This window comes from Syngnathoides biaculeatus, chromosome 19, assembly GCF_019802595.1.
Source record: "Syngnathoides biaculeatus isolate LvHL_M chromosome 19, ASM1980259v1, whole genome shotgun sequence".
NCBI lineage: Eukaryota > Metazoa > Chordata > Actinopteri > Syngnathiformes > Syngnathidae > Syngnathoides > Syngnathoides biaculeatus.
In genome coordinates, this window is record NC_084658.1 from 10383521 (window position 1) to 10408079 (window position 24559).

Sequence of the window (24559 nt, forward strand, 5' to 3'; positions counted from 1 at the left end):
GTGAGAACATGTAAAGTCCTTCCAGGAACACTTGAGGCCAGAAGCTTTAGAGTGAGGCTGACGTGATGACAACGATACCTCTGTGATACCAACTCTATGGCCATTAAATTTGGAAAAAGTACATACATTCACAGGAGCCTTGCCCAGTTTAACGAGCTCTAATGTAAAAGCTCTATCAGTAATTCTCTCCCCCCGAATGATGCTCCATTACGTCAATGAGGTATTCATTTAATAACAATAGTCGGCACGGTATCAAGAAGAAGAAGTGTTACACATAAGCCGCGTCTTAAAGCAAAATCAGAACAATAAAACAATAAATAATAATAAAACGCGAAACAACGTGAAACATTTTCATTTGATTTGATAACAAACCAATTATCCTCAGAATGCCTAGTGTATTATTCTGTTCGAGTAGACAAACTACCCTGATATCTAGTTGGTGTTGTGATGACAACAAAGCTTTGAATGTATGTTTGATGTGAACAATAATTTATGAGAAAGCATGGACTTTAAACATGAACACGACCGCCAACTGCACATGGCGGAGGTGGTCATTGCAATAAGAAAAAGGTGTTTGAACACAGCGACACCCACCTACACTCTCTCCTAATGAACCTATGCTGCGAACCATACTTGATTGTCTGAACTTAACGCAATCATTTCCAGATACTGGCAGAAGTGTGACATACACGCAAGCACACAACTAACAGCATGCATCGATAGCGGTCAAGACCCCTTCAGGATCCAAGCAGCAGTTTATCCCACCGCCTCCCACACTCCACAGATCGTGACAACTTGTCCTCCATAGCGCACGCTCTGACACTCACGCTCGCACACGTACGCAAATATAGTTAAACGCCGTAATTGCCTCTGACTTCCCTAACACATCTTTGTCTAGATGAATGTGTCTATGAAAGGTGAATGGGAGCATGCATTGTTTTATTAATGACTACATACCAGTCACGACTCGTCCTCCGTCATTGTAGCAAGTGCATGAGGGGGAAAAGAATGACTACTTCTTTCCTATACTTTTTACTGCTCATTGCTCATTTCTCCTTGCCTCATCCTGTCTTCTAAAATCTCTGGCACTAAAAAAAGCTGTCTGGGTTAAAAATCTATTGCACTTACTGCTCAGTCATTTGGTTTATTGTGCTAGGAGATGAATTGTATTCAAATATAATGTTGAATGTGTGTATGCAGAGTTGATGACATAATTGTGTTAAGTGCATTGGATGGAACCAGCTATAAATAGACTGTACGAAAAATTGCCACCTTGAAAAGGTTTATTATTACTTCGAGATGCCACAAGATGGCTGTAAAGCAATGCTTTTGTACAAATTAAGCTCTTCAAATTTATTTCAACATTGTTCCTTGGTAGAAAAATGGCACAATAGCCAAAGGTTCAGTGAATAGATTAAACCACGAATCACAAACACATGGGGGGGACACAAGGGAGTTAGATGCTTACATAGAGACAATCACGCACATTCATATTCATACCACCACTGACTAGGAACTCAGCCCGTGCTGCCTGGGGAAAAAAAAAAGAATATATATATATATATATATAAACACACGATAAAAAGTGTGCAGCCTAGGTGCAATAGTGTGAGCTTTTACTCCATTTAGACAGACCGTCTGTAAGTGCTGACACTTTTTATAGATGCTCACTCAGACACGCATCGACATGCACCAAAGCTTTCAGACAGGAACCCATTTTGTTTCCCCACTAAATTGAATTTTGTTATACAGCCTTAGTTTTGAGATATATATGACAGAGTTTCCTAATATTGTTTTAATATATTGGCACTGTTGTTTCACCAACTTGAATTTCATCTTATGACTGCAATTTGATCCCATAGGTAGCAGTCCGAGCTTTATGAATAAAGTATGCTACGGCAGAGCTGATCAGTAATGTCTTATTTAAATTATATTCAAAATTCTAATATCTCATGAATATACTGAGTGAAATGGATGTGGGTAGCGTTTTGAGTCATTTTATGATAGTTTGAGGGTTTGAAAAGTTTGCGTTTGTTTGTACACTATTCCTGTACTGCACTCTAAAAATATTTAACTTAGTTGAAGATTTCTAAAGCTTTATTTACAGCACACATTGTGGTTTGGGACTTTATGGTTCATGTCAAACAAAGTCTGACTGCGGTTGACAGTACCAAATGACATTATGACAAAATTAACTCAATGTGGCGTCATTGAATTAATTACAGAACGGTTTCGCTTCTCTGGATATTTCTTTATTTCTCCCTTGCTAGTTGAACGGCAGCTCTGTGTGTATATGAGCGGTATTTAAGGGTCAAGAGTTTCTCCATCTCTGAGGAGATTATTGTCCGTAGGTCTCCTGGCAACAAAGACCATTATCACTGCACGTTTATGAACCTCAATGGCAGGCTTCAGACTTGGTGTTGCTTTCTCAAAGGGGGCGTGACTGTCTTGTCACTATGAGTTTACACATCAGATGATAGCATGACTGTGAGGCTCTACTTCATATTAACATCAGTCGGGGTTGCGGCACTCTAGACAAATTACAATAAATTTGAACATAACTTTAAGCAATGAGTTATTTCATTGCATGCTATCAAAAAAAAATGCATATGGAGGTTTGGAGGTGACTTCACCCCAAAAATGAGCGTGAGGAAGAGGAGGAGCCAGCGAATGTAAGACGATATGGTCCGCATGGAAACATTATGTGCTCTCCGTGTCTTTTGTTGTATTTTCGATATCCAATTATCAGGCCACAGAGGATGGTTGAAGTGGCCAAGATGGCCACCTCTCAACCACTTTGCTTCTGTTTCAGTTTAGCCACTGATGGCTGTGTTACATAATAAGTGTGTAATAGCTAGGAAGAACACCACAAAAAAAAATAAAAAAATCATCCGCCTCCATGCTTTAAAGATTGGTGTCACACTGCGGCAAAATGTGATTATTCCACTGATTGTTTTTTGTTTTTTTTTTAAACAAGAACTCTCAAGTAACTTAAATGTATTTCTCACCCGATGACCAAACGGGAAAAGAGCTACAGAAATATAAATTGATGGTGATTAACGCTTTGAGTCATTCACATCATCCTTGTGTGTGTGCATACGAGAGCGGGCGAGGGAGAATTTCTCCCTCTTACTTACTCTTACTGTATTTTCATTCATTTTCTCTTCAGATTTACATATTGGTTGTAAATAATAAGAAATGTGTACATCCCTAGGTATTTAAACGTGTATGTTGTGTAAAAACTGAAATACCTGGGGACATACTAATTACTATGTAATTATATGTAACGCTCTAATGGTTCAATTTCAAGACAAGAGTGTTTATTATTTTCATTTTTTTCCCCCATCAGCTTCTTCTCTGCAGCCATCTAATTTGAGGACAAAAAATATTAACATGGAAAATTTAAATTCCATTTCTTTCTGGTTGCTGGCCAACCTTTGGTTTATTCCTCTTTCAAAAACATCTCTCTCTTTTCTGGACTACATTAGAAAAAAACCTGTCTCGGGATCAAACTATTACTTTAATAAACATTTTGGCAACTTTACTAATTGGTTGTTGAACATTTTGACATTGCTATTTAACCAGAAATGTGGTAAATGAGTTAAACACTGCTTGTAAAAGCAGAACCAAAAAGCATAGAAAACTCCTTTAGTGAACTCCACCTTTACTTTGAAAAGTGATGACATGCATGGTGACACCGAGTCGTTGGAATACATGGTAAAATGATCACAGACTCATTTTGAAAGTGACACAGATTAGTATGACTTTGAGACATATCTACTGAAGCGTCTCTGTCGCTTCTCATCAAACTCTCATCAGCCATGGACTGAAAGTCTCACATTGCTAATTAAACTGCACGTTATAGATGGCCGAGGTCAAGTCGAGTCGCTGCAATAACAAAATGCCAAGGAATGAGTTCCACTTGCTTTCACTTATGACATAGCGTTGCAATTATTTTAGGGATTATGTATTACAGTGTCTTAATTCAATACCTACTGGTGTAGATGTGATGTAATTTGATGTGAAGTCATTAGCTCGGCTGAGAAAGGGAAGGCAGGTGCCCTTCACATCCTTTCTTGCTGGAAACGATCCGCTCATTTTTTTGAAGCACCATGATGGACGATGGCTTCATCTGGGCACGACACGGTTCATCCATCACCGTAATGTATTAAACTCACACCAAAATGCCCTTATAAAGCTGATTATGAGAGAGATGTCCTGGAGACATCATCTTTATGTATTTTTGGGGTTGCTCATGTAATTAAGTGAGCTCGAACTCTTGTTCTTTTCAGCAACAATATGTAAAACGTTGTGCCATAAAACATTCATTTGGATGCAACACTGGTCTGTAATGAGGAGAATAGGGACAGGAACTTCCCCAGACACAAGCTGGTTACAACAAGGCTATAAAAAGAGACATTATGTGTGTTTTCATGATGAGCCATCGGGTATTGATATTAAATACTGGCACAGACATGGGAATGCTCTCACTTTTTAGGAAAAATTGCTTGTCTTTCTCTATAATGAAACTACAATGTTAGAATTTGTTGTTAGTCAGAATCCGAATCTGAATCACAATCAGTATGTCAAAAGTAGTTGTGGGAGCCGCTTTCGAATGACACCAGCCAGACATTTTACAGAAAATACATTTAAGACATAAAAGGACAGTTATTGAGCAAACAAAGTTTACCAGTAATCCTGATACTTTTTTTGGGGGGGTGGGGGGGCTATTCTGCAAATGATGTAAAGCCCTCTAGCAATTCACAACAACTTGAAATGACCAATAGAGGAAAGGTCTCATAGTGGCCAAGTGCAAATGGTACAAGATCTTCAAGAAATTAAACAAAGTAAGTAGTAGTGTGACGGGTGGCACAGTTGGTCAGCTGGTAAAGCGTTGGCCTCACAGTTCTGACGACCCGGGATTGATACCGGCCCCGCCTGTGTGGAGTTTGCATATTCTCCTCATGCATGCGTGGGTTTTCTCCAGGTACTCCGGTGCCCTCCAGATCCCAAAAACATGCAACATTAATTGGACACTCTTTATTGCCCCTAAGTGTGATTGTGAGTGCGACTGTTTGTCTCTATGTGCCTGGCGAATGGCTGGCAACCAGTTCAGGGTGTACTTCGCCTCCTGCCCATTGACAGCTGGGATAGGCTCCAGCATTCCCCACGACCCTCGTGAGGATAAGCGGCAAAGAAAATGGATGGATGGATAGTCGTGTGATAATCAAATGTTCTATATTGAGCACTGTCAATTGTGCAAATGGTGCAGGTACTTCTCAAGCACGAGTGGCCAGGATTGGTCAACGACAGATTTGCAAGTCGTGCAGAATGACGACTACAGTGCTGTGAGTGCTTTATTTTACAAACTGAAAATGGAAACAAATGTTAATGCACCTCATTCAGCTTCTGTCGCCATCAATCATTAAAATAAGCTTTACTCAATATCAACCCATTCTATCCCATGAAGGAATTTTAAGTGCTGCTCAGTGCTCAGGCAATGCAAGGCAACACAAATTGTAATTTGCATACATCAGGAGACCTCAGTTCAATGAGCATAAAAAAATCGCATTACCAGGGATTAACTGCATCTGTTTTAGTTTTCCCTTGGAATTTTTGTGACCTTTACTACAAAAAAAAAAATCCAGGGACATGTTAAAAGAAGGCAAAAAAACTCACCAAAAATAATTTTTGTGTCCTTTATTATCAAAAAAATCCACCGCCATATTAAAAGAAGCCAAAAAACTCATTCTCCTTTATTCTGTGAGAGCATAAATTTACTTTTTTGTGCTCAAGTCAAAGGGCCTGTCTGACAGAAAAGTATTGCTATGGTGGCATCTAATAAGGAGCTATGTTAAAGTCAGAGCATCATCTTCATTTAGACAGGCCTTATCCTTGTCTATTAGAAAAGCAGTGTGTTGCCGCCATCTTGTGGCATGGATGTTTTTTGCAGATTTGTTGCAATTTGCAGCAGGGCACCATAATCACAAGTGAACACTGTAGTTAAGTGATACAAACAGACTTGCATTTAAGGCAGAAAAACTTTGTCACTATGTGTCATTCCGCTTTATCACCACAGCCTTTTTTGGCATTTTTTTAAGACATTTTCATGTTAAATATTCATCATTAAAGTTGACTGTTTCGGTGTTGGTATGTTACTTACAGTAAAGGTTTTATGATTGTAAAGATTTGACAAAGGAAAACTATGTTCCTTTGCGATGGATCATTTCACCAAGACGTCACACGTACTTCACACAACAAATCCCTAAAATGTCACTTGACCAAAGCAGAGCAACTGAAAAAAACAGGGGGAATACCTAGAATGTTGATTTTTAGCCTTAGTCTCTACCGTGAGGTGTCAGTCAGAAGTACCAACAGTAACTAAGTTGCTATTGCTGTAATTTACATTTGAGCAGCTAAATTGATTCTAACAGCAGCACAGAAATGATCATGTTCCCAAACATTCCATTGTAGTCTTAGTTCATTACCATAATGGTAATACGGGAGAGAGAATAAAACGTGTGCAGTGTGAACAATCACATAGGAAGCGTGTTGTGTTGCGACTTGCCGGCCAGGGAGGGGAGCTGCTGACTCCTTGATGGAAAAGACCCCAGCCCGGCTGTGTGTGATATCTAACCTTATCGTGCCATTTCCCAAGCCACAGCCAGTAATTCATGATATAATCGATGATGCTCTGTGTCATTTTGCATGTGTAAAGACAGCTTCCTACTTCAGGTCAGAGCATGTACACTCGGTAAAGTATCAAAAAGTCAGTTGAATAAAGACAGTAATAGAAGGCACTTATAAAATAAATTGCTTGTACTGTATATGTGTATGTCATGTGTGAACATGCTACAAAAATTCACCACTAAATGACTTGGCATATACATATATATTGGTGCGCCTCATACAGCATACTGGAGCACATACGCATATACGTATGATTACTATTCCAAGAAGTCTAGAGAAGAAAGGATTTTTTTTCCTTGCTCTCCTCTGGCTGTGATGGCAATACGTGTTTAATGAGGAGCTTAGCTGTAAGAGGTTTGCGATCCAGCTTTCAGCCTTTGCCTTTTTTTTCCCCCCTTTCACTCTCAAGCCAAGTTCCATCCATGTACATTATCTACTGTACATGTTGTGTCATGTCCACTGTCCTCCTTTGCTCAATTTCTCCACGCACGAATTCTTCTTTCCTCCATCACATTCAAATGTCTTATCTTTGCAATTGCTTCTTTCTGTAATCGTCTGTATCCTGGCAACCATACTCAATACATAAAAATCCAGCAGTCCAATTCCTCTTTAAAGTATTTTTGTTAGCATTTCTCTTTTACTCTTGCTGTGAGACTAGTATTTCTAACTCAGTGTGCATATACCCCAGGTTAGGGGTGTTTATGGTATACAAATTGAATGTGATGCAAATTTTTATTTCAAATGGATGCACACACTCACCCACTGCCATTAATCCACATAGAGTAAACACAAAGCTCTAATCATATAGTCGGGAATATACAATACATCTGTCTAACCCAAGAGATTGCTAACTCACCTGTGCGGAATTTAAGTGCTGTTAAAGTATCCTTGAGAAAGGTAATGAAGACACAATTGTTCCCACTGCTGTCTTCAGGACATGTGAATGAATGACTAAATGCCCATTACTATGAAATATCATCACGTGCCAATACGTTTATTACAAATTTTAGAGGTACATATTACTCCCACAGATTCAGCTACCCCTCCCCCCCCCACCCCAGAATTTTCTTATTCAAGTATTGGTTTGGCGGGGTTAAAAAAAAAAAAAAAGAAAAACACAAACTCATCTTGACCTTTATCGCCCGTTCGTGTTTTGAGTGTGTTCATTTGTGCGAAGCCTCAGCTCCTGAGCACAGCGGCAAGGCAGTTTTTTTTTGTTTTTTTTTGTTTTTTTTTGACCACATATGCACCAGACATTCACAAAACGGGCAGAGGGCTGTGTGGGCAAACTGTCCCACAGATTTTGAGTGGTTGACAAAATCCCCCGGAGCAACACCCCAATAACAGCCCACAAAAATGGAACATTACACACACAACAACAGTTAGCGTTCCCGCGGCAGCTGCTGTGCGTCTATAAATTCCTCCACTGGACCTAACACCACCATGTTTTTTTGCACTTAGATCATGCTGAGCCCTTTTTGTCTTCAATATAGTTCGGTTGCTAGGGCAGAGCCACTCAACTAGGCAATAATGTGTTAATACTTTGCTAATTTTCTGACCCAATAATCACTCCAGTCTGGCAGTGGGCAAAGCCTTTTTTTACCCTTCAATTCCTAATAGTTCACTGTTTTTCTCCTCACCCACAGCAGTTTAAATGTGATATATTTGGTGTGATAATGATTAAAATAGCCTCTGAGTTTTCCTGATTGAATAGAATACATTTTCTTTGTCAGTATGTAGACAGTACCATCCTCAGTATTCCTATACAATTGAATCCCATAGCACAACCGTTATAATTTCATGTGTGTCAATGGAGTAACATAATGAATGTCAATGTTGAAAGACGTATGCAAACAAAATAAAGCAATTGCATTACTAGCGTGAGCAAGAATTTTAGTGGCTAAATTGTCAAAAGATTTCATTAATTAGTAGTAATTGATGAAGCTTATAAAACATATCCAGTCACAAGAAACATGTAATGTTGCCCACTTGCCTACCTTGATGTAAATTGACTAAAACCTGTATTCTGCCGTGGTGCTGTGGTGGATAATTTTATTTCACACAAAGATGAGCTACTAACATATTGGTTATTTTAGATATAGTAATTGTGATTGACAGTGTCAATCAGCAGCATGTTTAATGCATAATTAGTAAAAAGTACCACAATCATTGCTGGACAAGAATGCAAATAGAAGCTACACAAATGCAGGAAAATACCATCTGAATGTATTTATTGTGACAAAAAAATCGCACGGTACTTATTTCGAGACAGTTTCAACATTTTTCCCTCAATGTTCACCAAAACTCTTATGAGTTTTATTTTTTTTGCACTTTTTTGGGGGGCAAAATTTCATGTTTGTAATACTTTTTTACTTTTGAGAGGGTCATTTTTCTCTGGTGTAAATTTGCTGTGGATGTTGCGAGTGATAAATTGCCAAAAATAAACAAAGCAAAAAATAGCTCTGGTTGATGATTTCAGAAATCTTGTTGGCAATGTCACAGCAGCGAAAAGCCCTGTGCATCATAAAAGTACAATTTTTAACATCCATCCATCCATTATCCAAGCTGCCTATCCTCACAAGGGTCACGGGAAAGCTGGAGCCTATCCCAGCTAGCGTCGGGTGAAAGGCGGACTACACCCTGAACTGGTCGCCAGTCAGTCGCAGGGCAGATATTAACACCATCACTGAGCGGGAATCAATCCCACGTTGCCTGCACCCAAGGCTGGCGTGTGTACCACTACACCATCAGTGACTACAATTTTAACATAACCTTGTTTTTAACATAGAAGTTGTAACCAAGCTGAAGTTAAAATTACTCATTTTATCAGGCCCAATTTCTTGATGAATCTCTTGTACTTACCATATTTGTTAGCACTGGGAATACCCCCTACCTGCCTGTTAATATTTTGCAAATGTGCTGAACAAAGCCACTGATTACAGTATTCACGATAAGGGTCATGAGCAGGGCTGGAGCACTGCCAGGAGGGGCGTGGCCTGGTCACCGCTCTGGGCACTGCCACCTATGGCACTCTTCGCAGCTGTTGCGCATTCGGTATGTTAATTGACCATGTATTTATGTTGAAGTTTACATCACGGGCATTTGCCAGTTCATTGAGTTTGCACTGTGTTATACCCGTGTGTGGACACTACTTGTGCAATAAAACCCGCTGGACACTATGCCGTTGTCTCGGAGTCCTGCATTTGGGTGAACGCACGCACCGATGGCACGTGACAATAGTTTAAAACGGTATCAATAAACATTTTAAAACCTGGTCTATCAGGCAGCAAGAAAAGTCAACACAATATGCTCAGTTTGCTTGTGTATATGCTTATGTACAGTATGTAAATTGCATTCCCTGGACCCCCCCCCCCCACACACACACACACACGTGGTACACTGTTTCTCCCCCACTGCCTCTCTTCATCTATGATTATCTTCAATACAATGCATGATTTCTTTTGTCCTGACATTTAACTTTTTTTTTTTTAAACGAAATCCTGTCCAAATCATGTTCTTTCTATTTCCTCGCTCTTCTAGTGTGATGTTCTCACTCCACCTCTCTCTCTTGCCACACTAGCAGTACAGCGGTTTTACCCCTCAGCAGCAGAACAGCATCCCGGCTTCATCTCCCAACTCATGGGAAACAACTCTCCTGTTGCCATCTTCTGTTTTTTTTCTCTCCGTCCTCCTCCTCCTCATCCTCCTCCTCTTCTCAGTTGCATGCTGATTTATTGAGTTAACAACCGAGCAGCCATCAGCAGTCACGCTGTGGGTGGAAGACATACGAAGAAACTCAATGAGAGGTGACGCCAGCGGTGGTTCAATCAGGACTTGAGAGCCAGCTGAGGTCTCATCCGAGGTATGTAAAAGGAAGCCATAGCAGAGCCAGAGTGAAGTCCACTGAGCAGAATCTGTCAGGAGAGTGTGAGACAAGAAGCTAACCAGGAAAATGAAGGCTTCTCCATGTGACAAGTGGCTCCACACATGAGGATTTTTCCGTGTCACGTTCCGCTTTCCACGGCCACCACATTATTGTGACCTCTCTGGTGTCGGGGAACCGCTTAGTCAAGTCTTGGCGAGGGTCTGAAGAGCCGGCGGTCACTGATGCTCGGGGGGGCCGCCCTGACCCCTCCACGGAGAGTCGCCGCTGAGGACCATGGTCTTACCATTGCTGCTCAAGCTCCTCAACGTCTTCCTGCGTCAGTCGACCCTCGCTAAAGCCCTCGACGCGGACCGCCGCCGAAGTTCCTGCTGCCCTCCCGCTGTAATGCCGCGCCCGCCCGGCCTGCCGCTCTCTTGTCGCCGTGGGTGGGAAGCGAGAGAGCACCCGGCGCGTCTGCCCACCGAAGGGAGAGAGGTGAGATAGAGAGGGGCAACAAGGAAATTCTACTTTGTTTGATTGCAGAAATCTGGATGCCAACTGGATGTAATATACACATCAAAACCATATTCCATGCATATTTCTAGCTGTTTTAACTCAAATTAAGTCCAGAGAAATGTTTAGCTGTATGGATTTGGATATTGTCAATCAGCATTAATAAAATGCTTCTTTATTTTCCCTTCCCGGCATTCTTTTTTTTTTTTTTTTAAAATCGCATTCATGGTGTTAAAAACTGAGATTTTGAACATGTAGAACGGGGGCAGCCCATCTGTCTTTTTTTTTTTTTTTTTTTTTGACTCAACAAAAATAAAGCAAAACACATCTTGGTAGGTGTAAAGAATTTTTTTTTTTTTTTTGACTCAACAAAAATAAAGCAAAACACATCTTGGTAGGTGTAAAGCATGACACTTTCGCTGCTTTGCTAGTTGGAGCTGCTTTGGTTCAAACGTTGGTATCAGTCCCTGTATTAGTGCTGCTGTTGGGTTTCTTCCCTGCTGTTTCTGCAGGCCACATCGAGTCACTTTCTATCACGTCATCTAAATCAACAGAATGTTGGGGCAAATATATGAGAAGCCACTGTTCCAAATTTGGTGTTTCTATCAACGGGTGCATGAGGGCAGTGAGCTGATTTGATAGCAATAAAAAACTAACCATGTCAGAATACAGTTTAAAAGGGCAAACCTAAGTTAGGAGGAAAATGCAATATATTGGTAATATGTATAGTATGTAGTGGGGCTTAACTACTGTGAACACTTTTGGTAAAATTTAGTTTTAACCAAGCAGTTCATCATGGCTTCCATTGTCAAATGTTGTCAAACTGTTAAACTTACTGCTTGGTTCCTTAATTGTCGTTGTTTATATGTTTGCACAGTACAAGAGCAAGTTTACAAGCCCCAGACAGTATGCATACATTTTAGTGTTGTAGAATACACAAGAAACTACTAAAGTCAGTTAGATTAAATGTCATTCTTTAAACATGGCATTTGATTATTTCTACTAGAGACTTGGATATGATCGATTTGGCAACAAATATAACACAAACACAGATATTTTTTTGCCTTTATTTCATTACTTATAGTTTTTGCATCATTGTAGCCACACGGATGAGAACTTTTAATCGGGTTTATAAATAGAATATCACCCACACTATGAAAAAAGTTTGCACACAACCTCACAAAGGATGATGAGCAGTCAGATGGCAACCAATGGTTTCATTATTGGGATGGTTTTGTTAAATAGTTGAAATAAAGAAATTGCTCTAACTGCACCTTCATCCAACCATAACCAAAATGCTATTGAGTCTTTCTTGGCCCATGAACCACCCATCGACAAGGTTTCATGGAAATTAGTTTTTTGTTTTCTTAGTAAATACCTTACTGTTTTGCTATGTCACAATAGCTGAACCAATGAAACAAATCAAGCGTTGATTACTTCCTCTCGATTTCCTATGCCTAACACTATTCCTGTTTTCAGTTGTCTGCCTTGATTGAAGATCATACAATTCACTTGAATAAATTCCAAATGATAATAAATGACATCAGAAGGACACTGAACAGACAAGAGGGTCAGGTTGGAGCTTCCTGTCTGGCATGCAACCAAAGTCAAGGATCAGCTGTCTGACAAAGAGTATAATCTTCTCCTGTATATGTGTACGACACACAAATGCACACACACACACACACACACACACACATATATATATATATATAAATATACTGTATATAGTTTGTAGTCGTGATGCTGACTAGCAGTCAAATATCCACTTTTGGCTTCGTCTCTGCTGCTTTCTTCTTTTCGCTCTTATCCTGTATTCCTCCCACACAGCTTTCAGACAGGCCCTGTATGACACCTGAAAGCCCCCTCAGCTTTAAATGTACCTGCTTCCTCTGTCGAAAGTTACGCAACAGTTTGGCAAACCTCAAAATAGGACACAACCATTACGTGGAATGTGTTCTGGCTTTATTCTTTTGGAGGCAATTAAAATCCACCCTCACAAATCTAGAGGATCTCATGAGCATATGAAAAAGATCTGTTTGCAAACCAGAAACATCCACAGATCCAAAACCAAGTTAACCTACGTTTTTATCAGTCTTTTCCCTCATTTCATAGATTTTTCAATCGATTTATTTTTTTCCCTATTCAATGTGATTCATTGTGTTTGCTCCACAATTGTGACTCAACATCCATAACATCTATAAGATTTTACCACAGACAAGTTTCATGAGTGTTTATCCACTCGTTTAGTTTCTTACAGTGTGTTTGTTGATGGCAAATGTAGGTTTAGCATCAGTTGATTCGCAATTACCGCTGGGGCTTAAAAGTCAATTCCGCTTCAAATGTATATGGAGCTCAGGAAAACAAACAATCCAAATGGATGCTTTAATTTTGATCTATTTAGATGCCAGTGGTTGCCGGTATGTGCGTCTTGTCAGGGAAATATGCTGCACTTTTTTCATATGTACAATAAATGCATCTGGAGGAGGCTTACTCTAAACCAGCGCAGATGTACTCATAACAAGGAAAGCTTTGAGATTTAAAAAATAAATAAATAAATCACATCACCTCTGCATGGTTTCCTGACTCAGACATCTTCTGGGAAGACACGATATGCACTCTGTCTGCCACCCAGCTGTGAGTTAGAGAGCTATATTTTATTTTTCGACTGGAGACAGAAGGATGGGGAGGGTATTGTGTAGAAGAGTTAGACTAAACTGTACTTTTATTTGCAGTGCTGAGATGATCAAATATAAGACTTTCCTACTTGAAATCAGAGATGTTGCTCTAAATTAGAGGGTTTTTTTCTCCATGTTGGTCAACTGATCAGGCAGCAAATGAGGGAAGGATTGAAAAAGTATGGAAGTGGAGAATGTGCAGCAGATGAGATGATGAAATATAGAACATCTCTTGTGGATTGCACTTATATCTGAACTCATGTATTGGTCATTATATACAGCTTCAAAAAATGTGCAAATCTGAACAAAAATGACTTTAACGTGCAGCTAGCTTGGAAGCAACATTTTCGCTTCTGTTGTGAAAGATGAATGATGAAGCTGTGCTTTTACGCACGCACGACTCGTCCATGGGTCTACTGCATCAATCACTCCGCTTTTGGGATGTCAGTGACTCGGATATTAATACGTCAATTAGAATATTTCAGGGATGCTGGGAATGAATATAGCGATGCTCGTATACATTCTCAATGTAAATCAGTGTGATGGCCGTGTAGTTGCTCAACAGTTGTTCAGTCAGTTTTGACGCTATACAGTAAAGGTATAGTGAGTGTCGAACCATCGAAAGTGTTGAACAGTTTTAACCACCCTTTCTAACCAAGTTCACTGCTGCTTTCATCTCATAAATAATGAGAATGATAAATACAACTTTTGTAGCACTTTTGTCAAAACTCAAACCTCAATGCATTTTTCTGAGGTGAGTTCTCTGGATTGTTATGGAAAATGGGGAGATGGCTGGCTGGATGGATGAGTTTTGATGATGCTTTGTTAGACTTAATGCCTCATAATATGTCTGGGTGGTTTCTCATTGGGTACTCGGGCTTTCTGGAGTCCAAAGACATTTGTGTTGGGCTAATGAAGACTCTAAATTGAAAGTGTGAATGGTTGTCTACCTGGATGTGCCAACCCTGTGATCACAATCTGGCCTTCAGTCAGGTGGCGGCCCTCCCCAACAACCTGCTGCTCCACTGTGACAATGTATGCGCTTTCTGTGTACACTATATGAAATTACCCAATGTGGACTTCAGAAACATATTTCACAAAATACACTGATTCCAAAGTGAGTTTATATGTTTATGTCAGAGTTACTCAGGAGCATCCTGCACATTTTGCTTTCAGTGGGGATTTACCAGACGTAACCCACCTGAATACCGCCATTTTCACGTTATAGGAATGACCAATATTATACAATAACACAATATAACTGCACACAACAGTGCCAGGGATATCTGGAGCGGTTAACTAATAACATGACAAGAACATTACAAAAAAATGTAGACCATACATAAGACTCACCAGATATGCTAATTATAAAATGTATTACGTGCAGATAAATGCATCCTTGGCGGCAACAAATTAGAGAACGGAAAAATGCTATTATTTAAGTGAATGGTTAAGGAGGTTCATTGCTGATATAGTTGAAGTTATATGGACAAGTCTTAGTCATTTTGAAGGCCTTCGGACTATTGAATTGACATGGCAACACGTAGATGATAGCATAGCATACATACATACATACATGTACATATACTGTACATGTACTAGAAGGAGCTTTGTCATCAGTTGTCAGCATTAAAACATCTCGGGTGCACTGAATTCCACAAATTAATCAAACACTACTCTGTATTAAATTAAAATGTCATTGAAATAACATTTTTATCTGTCATGCTTAACAGACTTTATAAGTAGATAAAGTTGCATTGCCGTTTTCAGCAGAAAGATTTGTGATAAGTGACTTGATTCGTATCAAAAGTCCCGTTTCGTGATGACTCAGATCCTCATGCAGCATTGTGAAGGAAATTGATGAGATTCAGTAAATAAAATTTGTAGGAAATTGCATAGGCTATTTGATAAATGACCAAAACTAGTTTTGATATCAAGGAAATTGAGCTTCCCTGCACATAAATATAGTGGGATTCTTGTTCTAATTCCGGAAAGCATCCATCAGCTATGATTGAATTGATTTTGGTGCTTCAGTACATACACAATGAAGGCTGAAGCAGGCATTACTATTGCATCTTGAACGGATGTGTTCCAGCACGACAATGCCCAAGTGCACAAATAACGATACTTACAATCAACAATGGATGTGATTGACCCGCATAAATCCATTAGCAATAACATATGTGACAGATTTCCCACATAAAAACTCAAAAGCTGTTATATCAGCAAATGTGGGGACCTATTTGTTCTTGTAATTTCCATTTACCTTTGACACATTAATTCCATCCATATTGTCAATCCCTTTCACAATAGTATCTATCCTTCCATTCATATCGGTTAAAGCAAAAATATGTCAGCGCCAACAGGACGTACAGTAGGCGCTGAAAGAAGCACATTAATTGTAAAATCATGTGTGTACCGTAGGCTCCGCACAGCTGCCTCTTTGATTCAAGTGGCCTGATTCCATCGTTTGAATGTTAATGCGTGATGGCATCCCCTGATCACATGCAGCTCCCTTTTCTAAAAGCCCTGTGAACTGAAGCCATAGCTCCGTCATCAACGCTCATCAATATTGCATAAAGTGTACGCTGCAAATGGAGTAGTACAGTCGGGAACGCGATTTCATTCGTCTGAATTTTATTTCGGGAAAAATTACAACCCGCTGCAACGATCGTCCTGGAAAAGGCAACAGAGCCCCTGATGCTCCACTCGTCATCACAATATATAATCCTTCTTGCAGGTTCCTGTTGAACTGCATTCGGGGTTTTAAGACCACACTTACACTCGTTTAAATACTCGACTATTGCACTTTCTCCGTAAGGGAGAGGAGATTAAAAACGTAAGATGAAGGGCCAACTCAGAAGTCTCTCTGTGCTGTAGATTAACTCTTCGATGCATGTGCGGGGGGGTCGGCAGCATCCACACAATGTCAGTGGCCCTACAGCAGTTATGAGTGTTTCACCACAGCTTTAATATTTCAAGCTGTGCTATCATAGCGATTAAGAGAGGCAGAGAGAGAGGCTCAGGCTCAGTAGGGGTAGAAATATGAGGGGAGGGCAATGAGATCTTGGAACAGATTCAGTAAGGTGGGCAAGACAATAGAGACATGCTGAGAAAAATACGCTTGTAGAGAGAATTCGAAACGGGACCTGTGGTGAGTTAGATAGAGGGAGAAGCGTCAAGGCTGAGGAAATGTGTTCCTTTGTTATGCCTTGAAGAGAACTGTCGGGGCCGGAGAGGAAAAAGGTCAGCCATGAAGGCAATTGAGCTGGCAGGCAGATTAAAGTGCATGCACACACTACACACTCTCTTGCTTTCTTGCCTGTTCGCTCTCACACACAGTTCATCTTTAAAGGAAGGAATCCTACATTGATTGTCATTTGTAATCTATTATTTTTGTTTTATGTTTTGGCCATAAATATAATCAAATTTGCGTCATACTTGAAAAATACCAGAGAGACAAATACTGTAAAAGTGGTACAATCAATCAATCTAGCACAGGGATGTTTTGACTTGTGCAAAGGCCACTTTGAAATAGTTGGACTTAGTATTAATTAGTCTTAGTATTTGCCTCAGGCTGCTAAAGAAATGGACAGCAGTGTGTATCTTCACTTTTAAATTTTAGGTTGCTTTTATGTGAAGGTCAGAAAGCAACAGGCATCCAGCTCAGAATATTCACGTCCACTGAAGTGAAGGACGGTTCCAGGGAATTGATCATAAGACGTGTTTTGCGCATGTACAAAGTGTAGAATGTGATTTACTACTATCACAGCATGTTCAAAATCCTGACGCGACCACAGACTTTATTTTTTCATGACATTTTCACGGTAGCATTTTGGTAAGGATCTGAAAGCGTGTACCGATTTATAGGACGTTACTTTCACTGAAATCAGTTGCTGAGCAGTGCAGGGTGTCATCTGCTTTCCACCTGAAGTCAGAGAGACGGTCTCCGGCTCCCCGTGACCCGAAACAGGCTAAGCGCTTAAGAAAATTGATGGATGTTATTATTAGTTTGGCCTCAGCGATGGTCTGTGCTTTACTGAATACTACAATGACCTTAGACCTTTGCAGAGCACTGTTATTTGATTCATATTTAAAAAAGATTTTGTCCTTGTCGAGCAAGTCATTACATTATACGTTTGAATGTTGAGATTTCAGGAAGATTTTAGCAGATAAATGAGGTAAGTTAAATCATTAAAGTTACAGAGCTTTGATTAGATGATGATCAATAATTGGGATTATAAATCCTTTTCTAGTACAGGAAACTAAAAGAAACTGCAATTTATTTTGCCACAAAAATGTTATTTTGTTCGAAATTACAAGCAATTAATTTCAGTTCATATGATCATCACAACATAGTAGCGATATTATTAGTTCTAGGAGTAGTAGTATAATTATTTTTGGCATTTACCACTGTCTAATTTTAAGATGAACAGCTTTTCATAGTTGTAAATGTCTATACACAAAGACCCATGGGCCACGCTATCTAGTATGATGTGCTGGATATCTGGGCTTGTAAAAATGTTTCTGGACTGGACTTTTTCAGTCCAAAGATACCCACATGTGACGCTAGTGTCTTATTTGTGTGCTGCTGGTCAACGTATTGGGTAAATTCCCCAGAAGCAAACATATGGACCTTTGACTATCAAACCGGCATGATTGAATATTGCATTATTAAATGGTTATCAAACTTGTGATTTGAATTGCTCCCAAAATATGTTCACACACTGGTCTGTTTATAGTAGAGATTGAATTTGAAGGCCTCTCAAATTTTTATGTGCCTCTTGCCAGGGCAGAGGTTTCGTAATTGAGTATTGGCTTGAACGAGTACTGCTGTTTCACTATGAATTATTGACCAGTTTGAAATATTGATCATGTTTGCTGAGGCTTATGAGGCAAAGTGGTGTATTGGGTGTTTTAAAGGAAATCTCATTAATTTATGAACATGGTGAGTGAAAGATCAGTCGATGCTGTCACCCTATTGAGACAAGCATCCATCCATCCATTTTCTGAGCCGCTTGTACCCACAAGGGTCACGGGAGTGCTGGAGTCTGTGGCACAAGCATGCTTTTTTTTGTTGTTATAGTTATTTTAAGAATGATATCTAACATGTTATCTGTTGGGACTTTATGACTGAAACCATAAAAAATATTTAACCACCTCATCATATTTACATTATTAACTATTTTGCAAGAGTAATGGGTTTTTCGACTATTGTTCATATTTGGTCACAAAAACTGCTTTTAATATCTCAACATCAAGATATTTGAAATTTTAATTTTTCACAAAAATCATGGCTGTTGACACACTAGATTTGCTTTCACGGTCCACATAAAATTATGTGGCAAACCGGATTTTGCCCCCGGGCCTTGAGTTTGACACCTGTAAATTACAATCTCATTTATGGTGGAAAAAAGTTTTGAAATTAAATATCACACTTGAGCTAAGGTTTTCCCGTTCATCATTTTCTATGTGCAAAGGGGTTATTAATGTTGCTGTAATGAATTCAAATAAGCATTTGTGGCAATTACAATTGAACGTTGCTGAGGCTTTTGCTGTTGTTGTTGTCTATGCGTGCACGAGTGTATTTATTTTAAGTCCACACGCAAGTGTCCTTTCAGTAAACTCAAAGTGGGAATGTGCATCGTAAGCAGATGCATGAGACCATGCCGTCTTCGTGGCTTTAGCTGGCGTTAACCACATGCATATTTTTCTTCTTCCATCCGTTTCCCTCTGCAATGCGCTCAGGCTTTTCAACAGACCGTCATGTTTAATAAAAGCTCCCATGTGAGTGACTACAAGTGGATGAACAGACGATGGTGATCTTGGGTCACTCGGCTGTACTTGCTCCTTTCCTTTTTGTCAGGTACTTCTTTTTAGACATCAAATTTAAGTGCTGTGGGCTTGTAGCACGTTGTAATTGCACCAAGTTTGAGCTTGCAGCGCATGAACAATTCTCCAAGGTACAAACTTTTTTGAAATTTTTTTATTTTTTGGTCTCTTATTGTCAGAACAAAACTTCTGAATATAAAATATCTGATCACAGACGCTGGAACGGATCAGGTCAAATTTCAGTTCAGCTACATGTTAATTTTTTTGCCTTTGTCCATAACAGAAATTGCACCACTGTACAAGAGGTGCTGTGTTAATGATACTATAATGACCAGGAGCCACGCATTAAAGCTTTCAGTGCAGAACTTGAAGGAAACTATGTACTTTAATCAAAAAAAAAAAGAAGTTGCCTAATTGACTTAGATTCTTCAAACTCTCAGATAACATTCCCCAATTATTATTAAACTACAGTGGCATATTGAAATAATGCAATTTTGATTATATCGGACACAAGGTGGCAGAGGTCAATTGAGGTTCGCTGAGGTCAGATCATCCAGTAATTGCACCTTGGCAGTGCCGATCACCTGATTCTGTCATGCTAATGAGCTCATTTGCAGGGAATATACACTCTTGATATGAATTAAGAGATTTTGACATGTCTATTTGATTCCATTGCTCTGTCTACTTCTTTCCACATAGTAACCGACAGCCTTGAGCCGAGGTCGGTGTTAGAATTTCAAACGACAAAAATCGACAGTATGATGAGTTTTTGTTTGCACATTTGCTTCACAGTCAAGAGGTGCTGGGTTCGAATCTCAGCTTGTATGTTGTCCCTGAGCATGTGTGGGTATTTACCAATTTAGGCTCCAGTTCACCTGCAACCCTAATTAGGACGTGCAGTATCGAAGATGGATGAATGGATGACAGATTTCCAATTATGTCGCCATGTACTTTTTCATCAACATTGACAATATAACATGGACACAGGACATGAATTATGGTCACAAGTCTAATTTAATCAATTTTTAATTGGCTACCAAGTCGAACAATAATGGCTGCCTGCCCCACGTGGGATCAGTCAGAGTAGACTTGTTGATGCAGATGGAATGAATCCCATCAACTTCAGGGTGAAATGTCAAAGATGATTTGAAAACAGTTTCGGTGCACTGGGGATTCAGCTCTATAGACTTACTGCCAACAGTGTGATGTGGGCTGACTTTTGAAATATATCATCTTGATAGGAAAGACAGCTGTACTCAAAGTCAACTCTGCTTCTCGGCACACAAATATGTCTCGACGTCTGCACTTTTAACTGTGGTCTTGGCGTTGTTTTTTAGCCTGGTATATTTACATGGATTGCATCCTCCAAAGTAGTAGATAGAACATTTTTGATATTATCCTTTGACAACATGACATTTCAGCATCCGGCTAATGTAGGAGCGCTGATTATCACATATGGGGGAGAACCTGCAAGTTGCAACTCAACAGAGGCAGAAATTTGAACCAAGATCCTTTTGACTGTTATTGCAGTTCATGTGTAGAACTTTGCTGCTTCATACTTCGACTTTTTAATATTTTGCCCCAGTCACCTAGCTTAAAAAGCTAACCAAAATACGCAAAACACTCACTGCAATGTGCACGCGGTGTGACATTGGGCCGCAGCTGGCCATGTGTAGCTGGGTCATGGGAGTTATAATGAGTGTAAAATTGAAGAGAAATTTGCAGAGAGGGATAAATAAGAGTGAAGCAGGAAAAGGGAGAGTGATAGAGTAAGATTGGTGGGGGAAAGCCGCCGTTTCAAGCTGCAAAGGAACCGAAGGATAGCGAGATAGGAGGCTGGAATGATGTTGATAGATGAATGAGAAAAAAGAAGGCCTAGTGGAAAAAAATGAGATGCAAATATGGAGGAAGCACTGCTGGATGCCGTCACAGAGCCAGGGAACAGAAGATATGTATTTCAATCGAAATAAAATTAAATGGTCCCTCATTTTCTGGTCTTAAGCAGTTGTAAAATGTTTAACGATCATCCTGAAGGCAGAATTGATGGTCATCAGCAGTATTTAGGAAGGCAACAGCTGTATGTTTTTGGCATTAGATTGTGTTTGAGTGTGTACCACCCCCTCCACTACCACCCCCGGGCAGGAACCACTTTTAACTCATACCCATATACTGTAATTGCTGCACTCCAATTATTTAAATGTACTACTTATGGCTTTTAGCAACCACTATACAGTTACAGTATTAAGCTCATTACTAATGTACTTCATTGTAATGCATTGCGGAACCTGTAAAACCAAATGTTTTACATAATAAGTGTGTTGTTTTAGGTAGATGAGTCTTTTTGATAATTTGATCTGTTTACAGTACAGTACATGAGAAAACTTGCTCAAATCGATTCAAATCTGATTTATTCCCATATTTGACCTCATTGATATGAGTTGTTTTGTTGTTGTTTTTTTCTTTCTTCACCAAAATGTGTTCTCTAAACTGGGCTAATGGGAGCAAAAAAAAAAAATGCACATTTTGAAACTGATAACTCATAAGACACCTCCCCGCCTCAGAAAATGCATTATGACAAACCACTGATATGAGACAAACAAAGAAAAGAACAATATACTAGTGAAGTTTAGTAGTTCAGTAGATGTTCTGGAGCTGTAGTGCTGCATTTGGCAAAAGTTTCTGCCTAATGTCAAGATATTTGTTCTTAGCTGCAGGTAAAGGGTTTTGGTTCCATTTTGCCATTGTGTGTAAGTCCAGGCTTTGAATCACTAAAGGATCAGAGATAATATAGATAAGATATTTCCAGCCACATGCCATATTGGAAGTCAACACTTTTTGTTCTTGGGAGCAACAGTTGTAAAGTTGATTCATAAGATGTTTTCATGTAATGATTAACCTTTTTTAATGACTTTAGAGGATTTGCCCTCAGTGGTGGTAGCATCTATATCAGGTTTTGCAACACCAAAATGCAGATCATCAACACACACTGTGATCTGACAATAGGATAATGTTGTAGTTTAAAATATTACAACACCACATTTTAATTACTAAAACTTAAGAACTGTCTGTGACATACTACGAGCCTGGCAGGACGCACAAAATGGATTTGCAGACTGGTGGGAACTATTGCCACCTGAGTTTACTCTCATCAATATTTTGCTTCTGACTAATTTTAATAAGTAATGCAATATTCATGATTCATAAAACAATTCAGCATGGCAACACAACAGTGTGGAAAATTTGCATACAAGTTTGCAGTGTTACACTGTAAAGCGTTGTTCTGTTTTGACAAATAAAAAGTCACCTTGTGAACATTACAACAATAACGCAAGATTTGCAAGGCAACTTAGTTGTTTCTTTGTGTGTGCGTTATGCATTCACTTCGCAGCAGGCTCACGTCTACGTGCACAATCAAAAATGCATTTTGATGCTCGGTATTCTTTCACCCGCAGGCACGCTCCTGCAGTTAATTGTTTGATTCTATTAGACAGAAATACAAGGCAGGCTTCCCTGATGCCTCTGTCACAGATTCATTCCTGCAAGTGCAGATGCTTGAATATATTACAGGCTGTAAAGCGATTACGTTTTGCACCATAATAACCAAAATCATATTCTTTGTGTGAGTTTTAATGTGACTGTATGTGGGAAATAGAGCATGGTAAAATATCGGTAAAGGGTGTCTTTGTACAGTAAAGCGGTGGCATCAGCACAGGTGAAAATTCATTAGTCAGTGGGCCCTTGAGGTTGGGTTGCACAAAACTCAGCATATCCAGTAAAGACTGCTTGTTATATTGTTTGAAAAATGACTAATTTCACTGTACATCCAACCATTTGTTAGAGTGATTGACCTCATTTGGGTCACAGGTGAGGTGGAGCCTATCTCAGTTGCCTTTGGCAGAGAGGCAAGGCACACCTTGGTCATCGGTCAATCGCCGGGAACAAAGACAAACAACCATTCACTGTTAATAGATCTGCCATCACTATAAATGATGTACAGTACACAAGTACTGCCAACAAACTTAAGTTTGCCTGTAGCTTGTGTTCCCTGCTCTTTTGTAGCCAAATACGGTTACAAATAATTAGAAATACTGCACATTGCAAAGCATTCTCTCATTGAATCTTACTATCTTAAATACTGTGGTAACTCATTGTAGTGTTTTTGTGTCAGCCCGTATGGCTGGGAATGCATTTACACCAGTCGCCATGTGTATGTTTATATTTCTGGATGCGCAAGAGTAGGGAATTTTCTGCTGTAGGGAGAGTTGGCACCTTCACAACTGTTTTTGTCATCTTGACTGGATGCTGGCTTTGTCGTATGAAAGCCTAGTATTGTAGTCAAAGTGTTAGCTCATTTTGCACCCCACACTCATCCTCCACCATTGATTGGGTTTTCTTTTAGTTCTGCCTAATTGTTCCATGTTGGAATCAACCTTTTGATTGTCCACTCCCTTTTTGCCTAGGTACTCTCTCTGGGTGCAGATGTGTTGCCAGAATACAAGCTCCAGGCTCCACGCATTCACAGCTGGACAGTGTTGCACTACAGTCCTTTCAAGGCAGTGTGGGATTGGCTCATCCTGCTACTGGTCATCTACACTGCCATCCTGACACCTTACTCTGCTGCTTTCCTCTTGAATGAGCAGGTGGGTTTGGATCCGGTTGAGGACAAAGGAAAATATTGTACCACGTGTGACTATACTACACTAGCCCAGTGTTGAGTGTACATTAACCTATGTAGCTTATCCTTTTTTTAATCCTCTATTCAACTCAGGAAGAAGCAGCTATGCAGAACTGTGGTTACTCCTGCTCTCCTCTTAATGTGGTGGACCTCATAGTGGACATCATGTTTATTATTGATATCCTCATCAACTTCAGGTCAGAATTACATAGAATGAATAGACACTTATCCATCCTTATGGGAGAAGTTTCCTAAATGTACTGTATGGAAGGGATAGTATCCCACAAAAAAAAAATAATAATAATA

At 39.7% G+C, this 24559-nt stretch overlaps 1 protein-coding gene across 2 annotated transcripts in view; it reads left to right on the forward strand.

Moving 5' to 3' along the window:
- The window catches only part of kcnh2b (potassium voltage-gated channel, subfamily H (eag-related), member 2b), a 152903-nt gene that overhangs the window by 115747 nt on the left and 12597 nt on the right, over window positions 1-24559 (forward strand). For both annotated transcript variants that reach the window (XM_061805020.1, XM_061805022.1), the window contains 2 exons: window positions 24039-24218; window positions 24347-24450. In XM_061805020.1, coding sequence (XP_061661004.1) covers window positions 24039-24218; window positions 24347-24450 — 284 coding nt within the window. The remainder of the gene's footprint in view (window positions 1-24038; window positions 24219-24346; window positions 24451-24559) is intronic.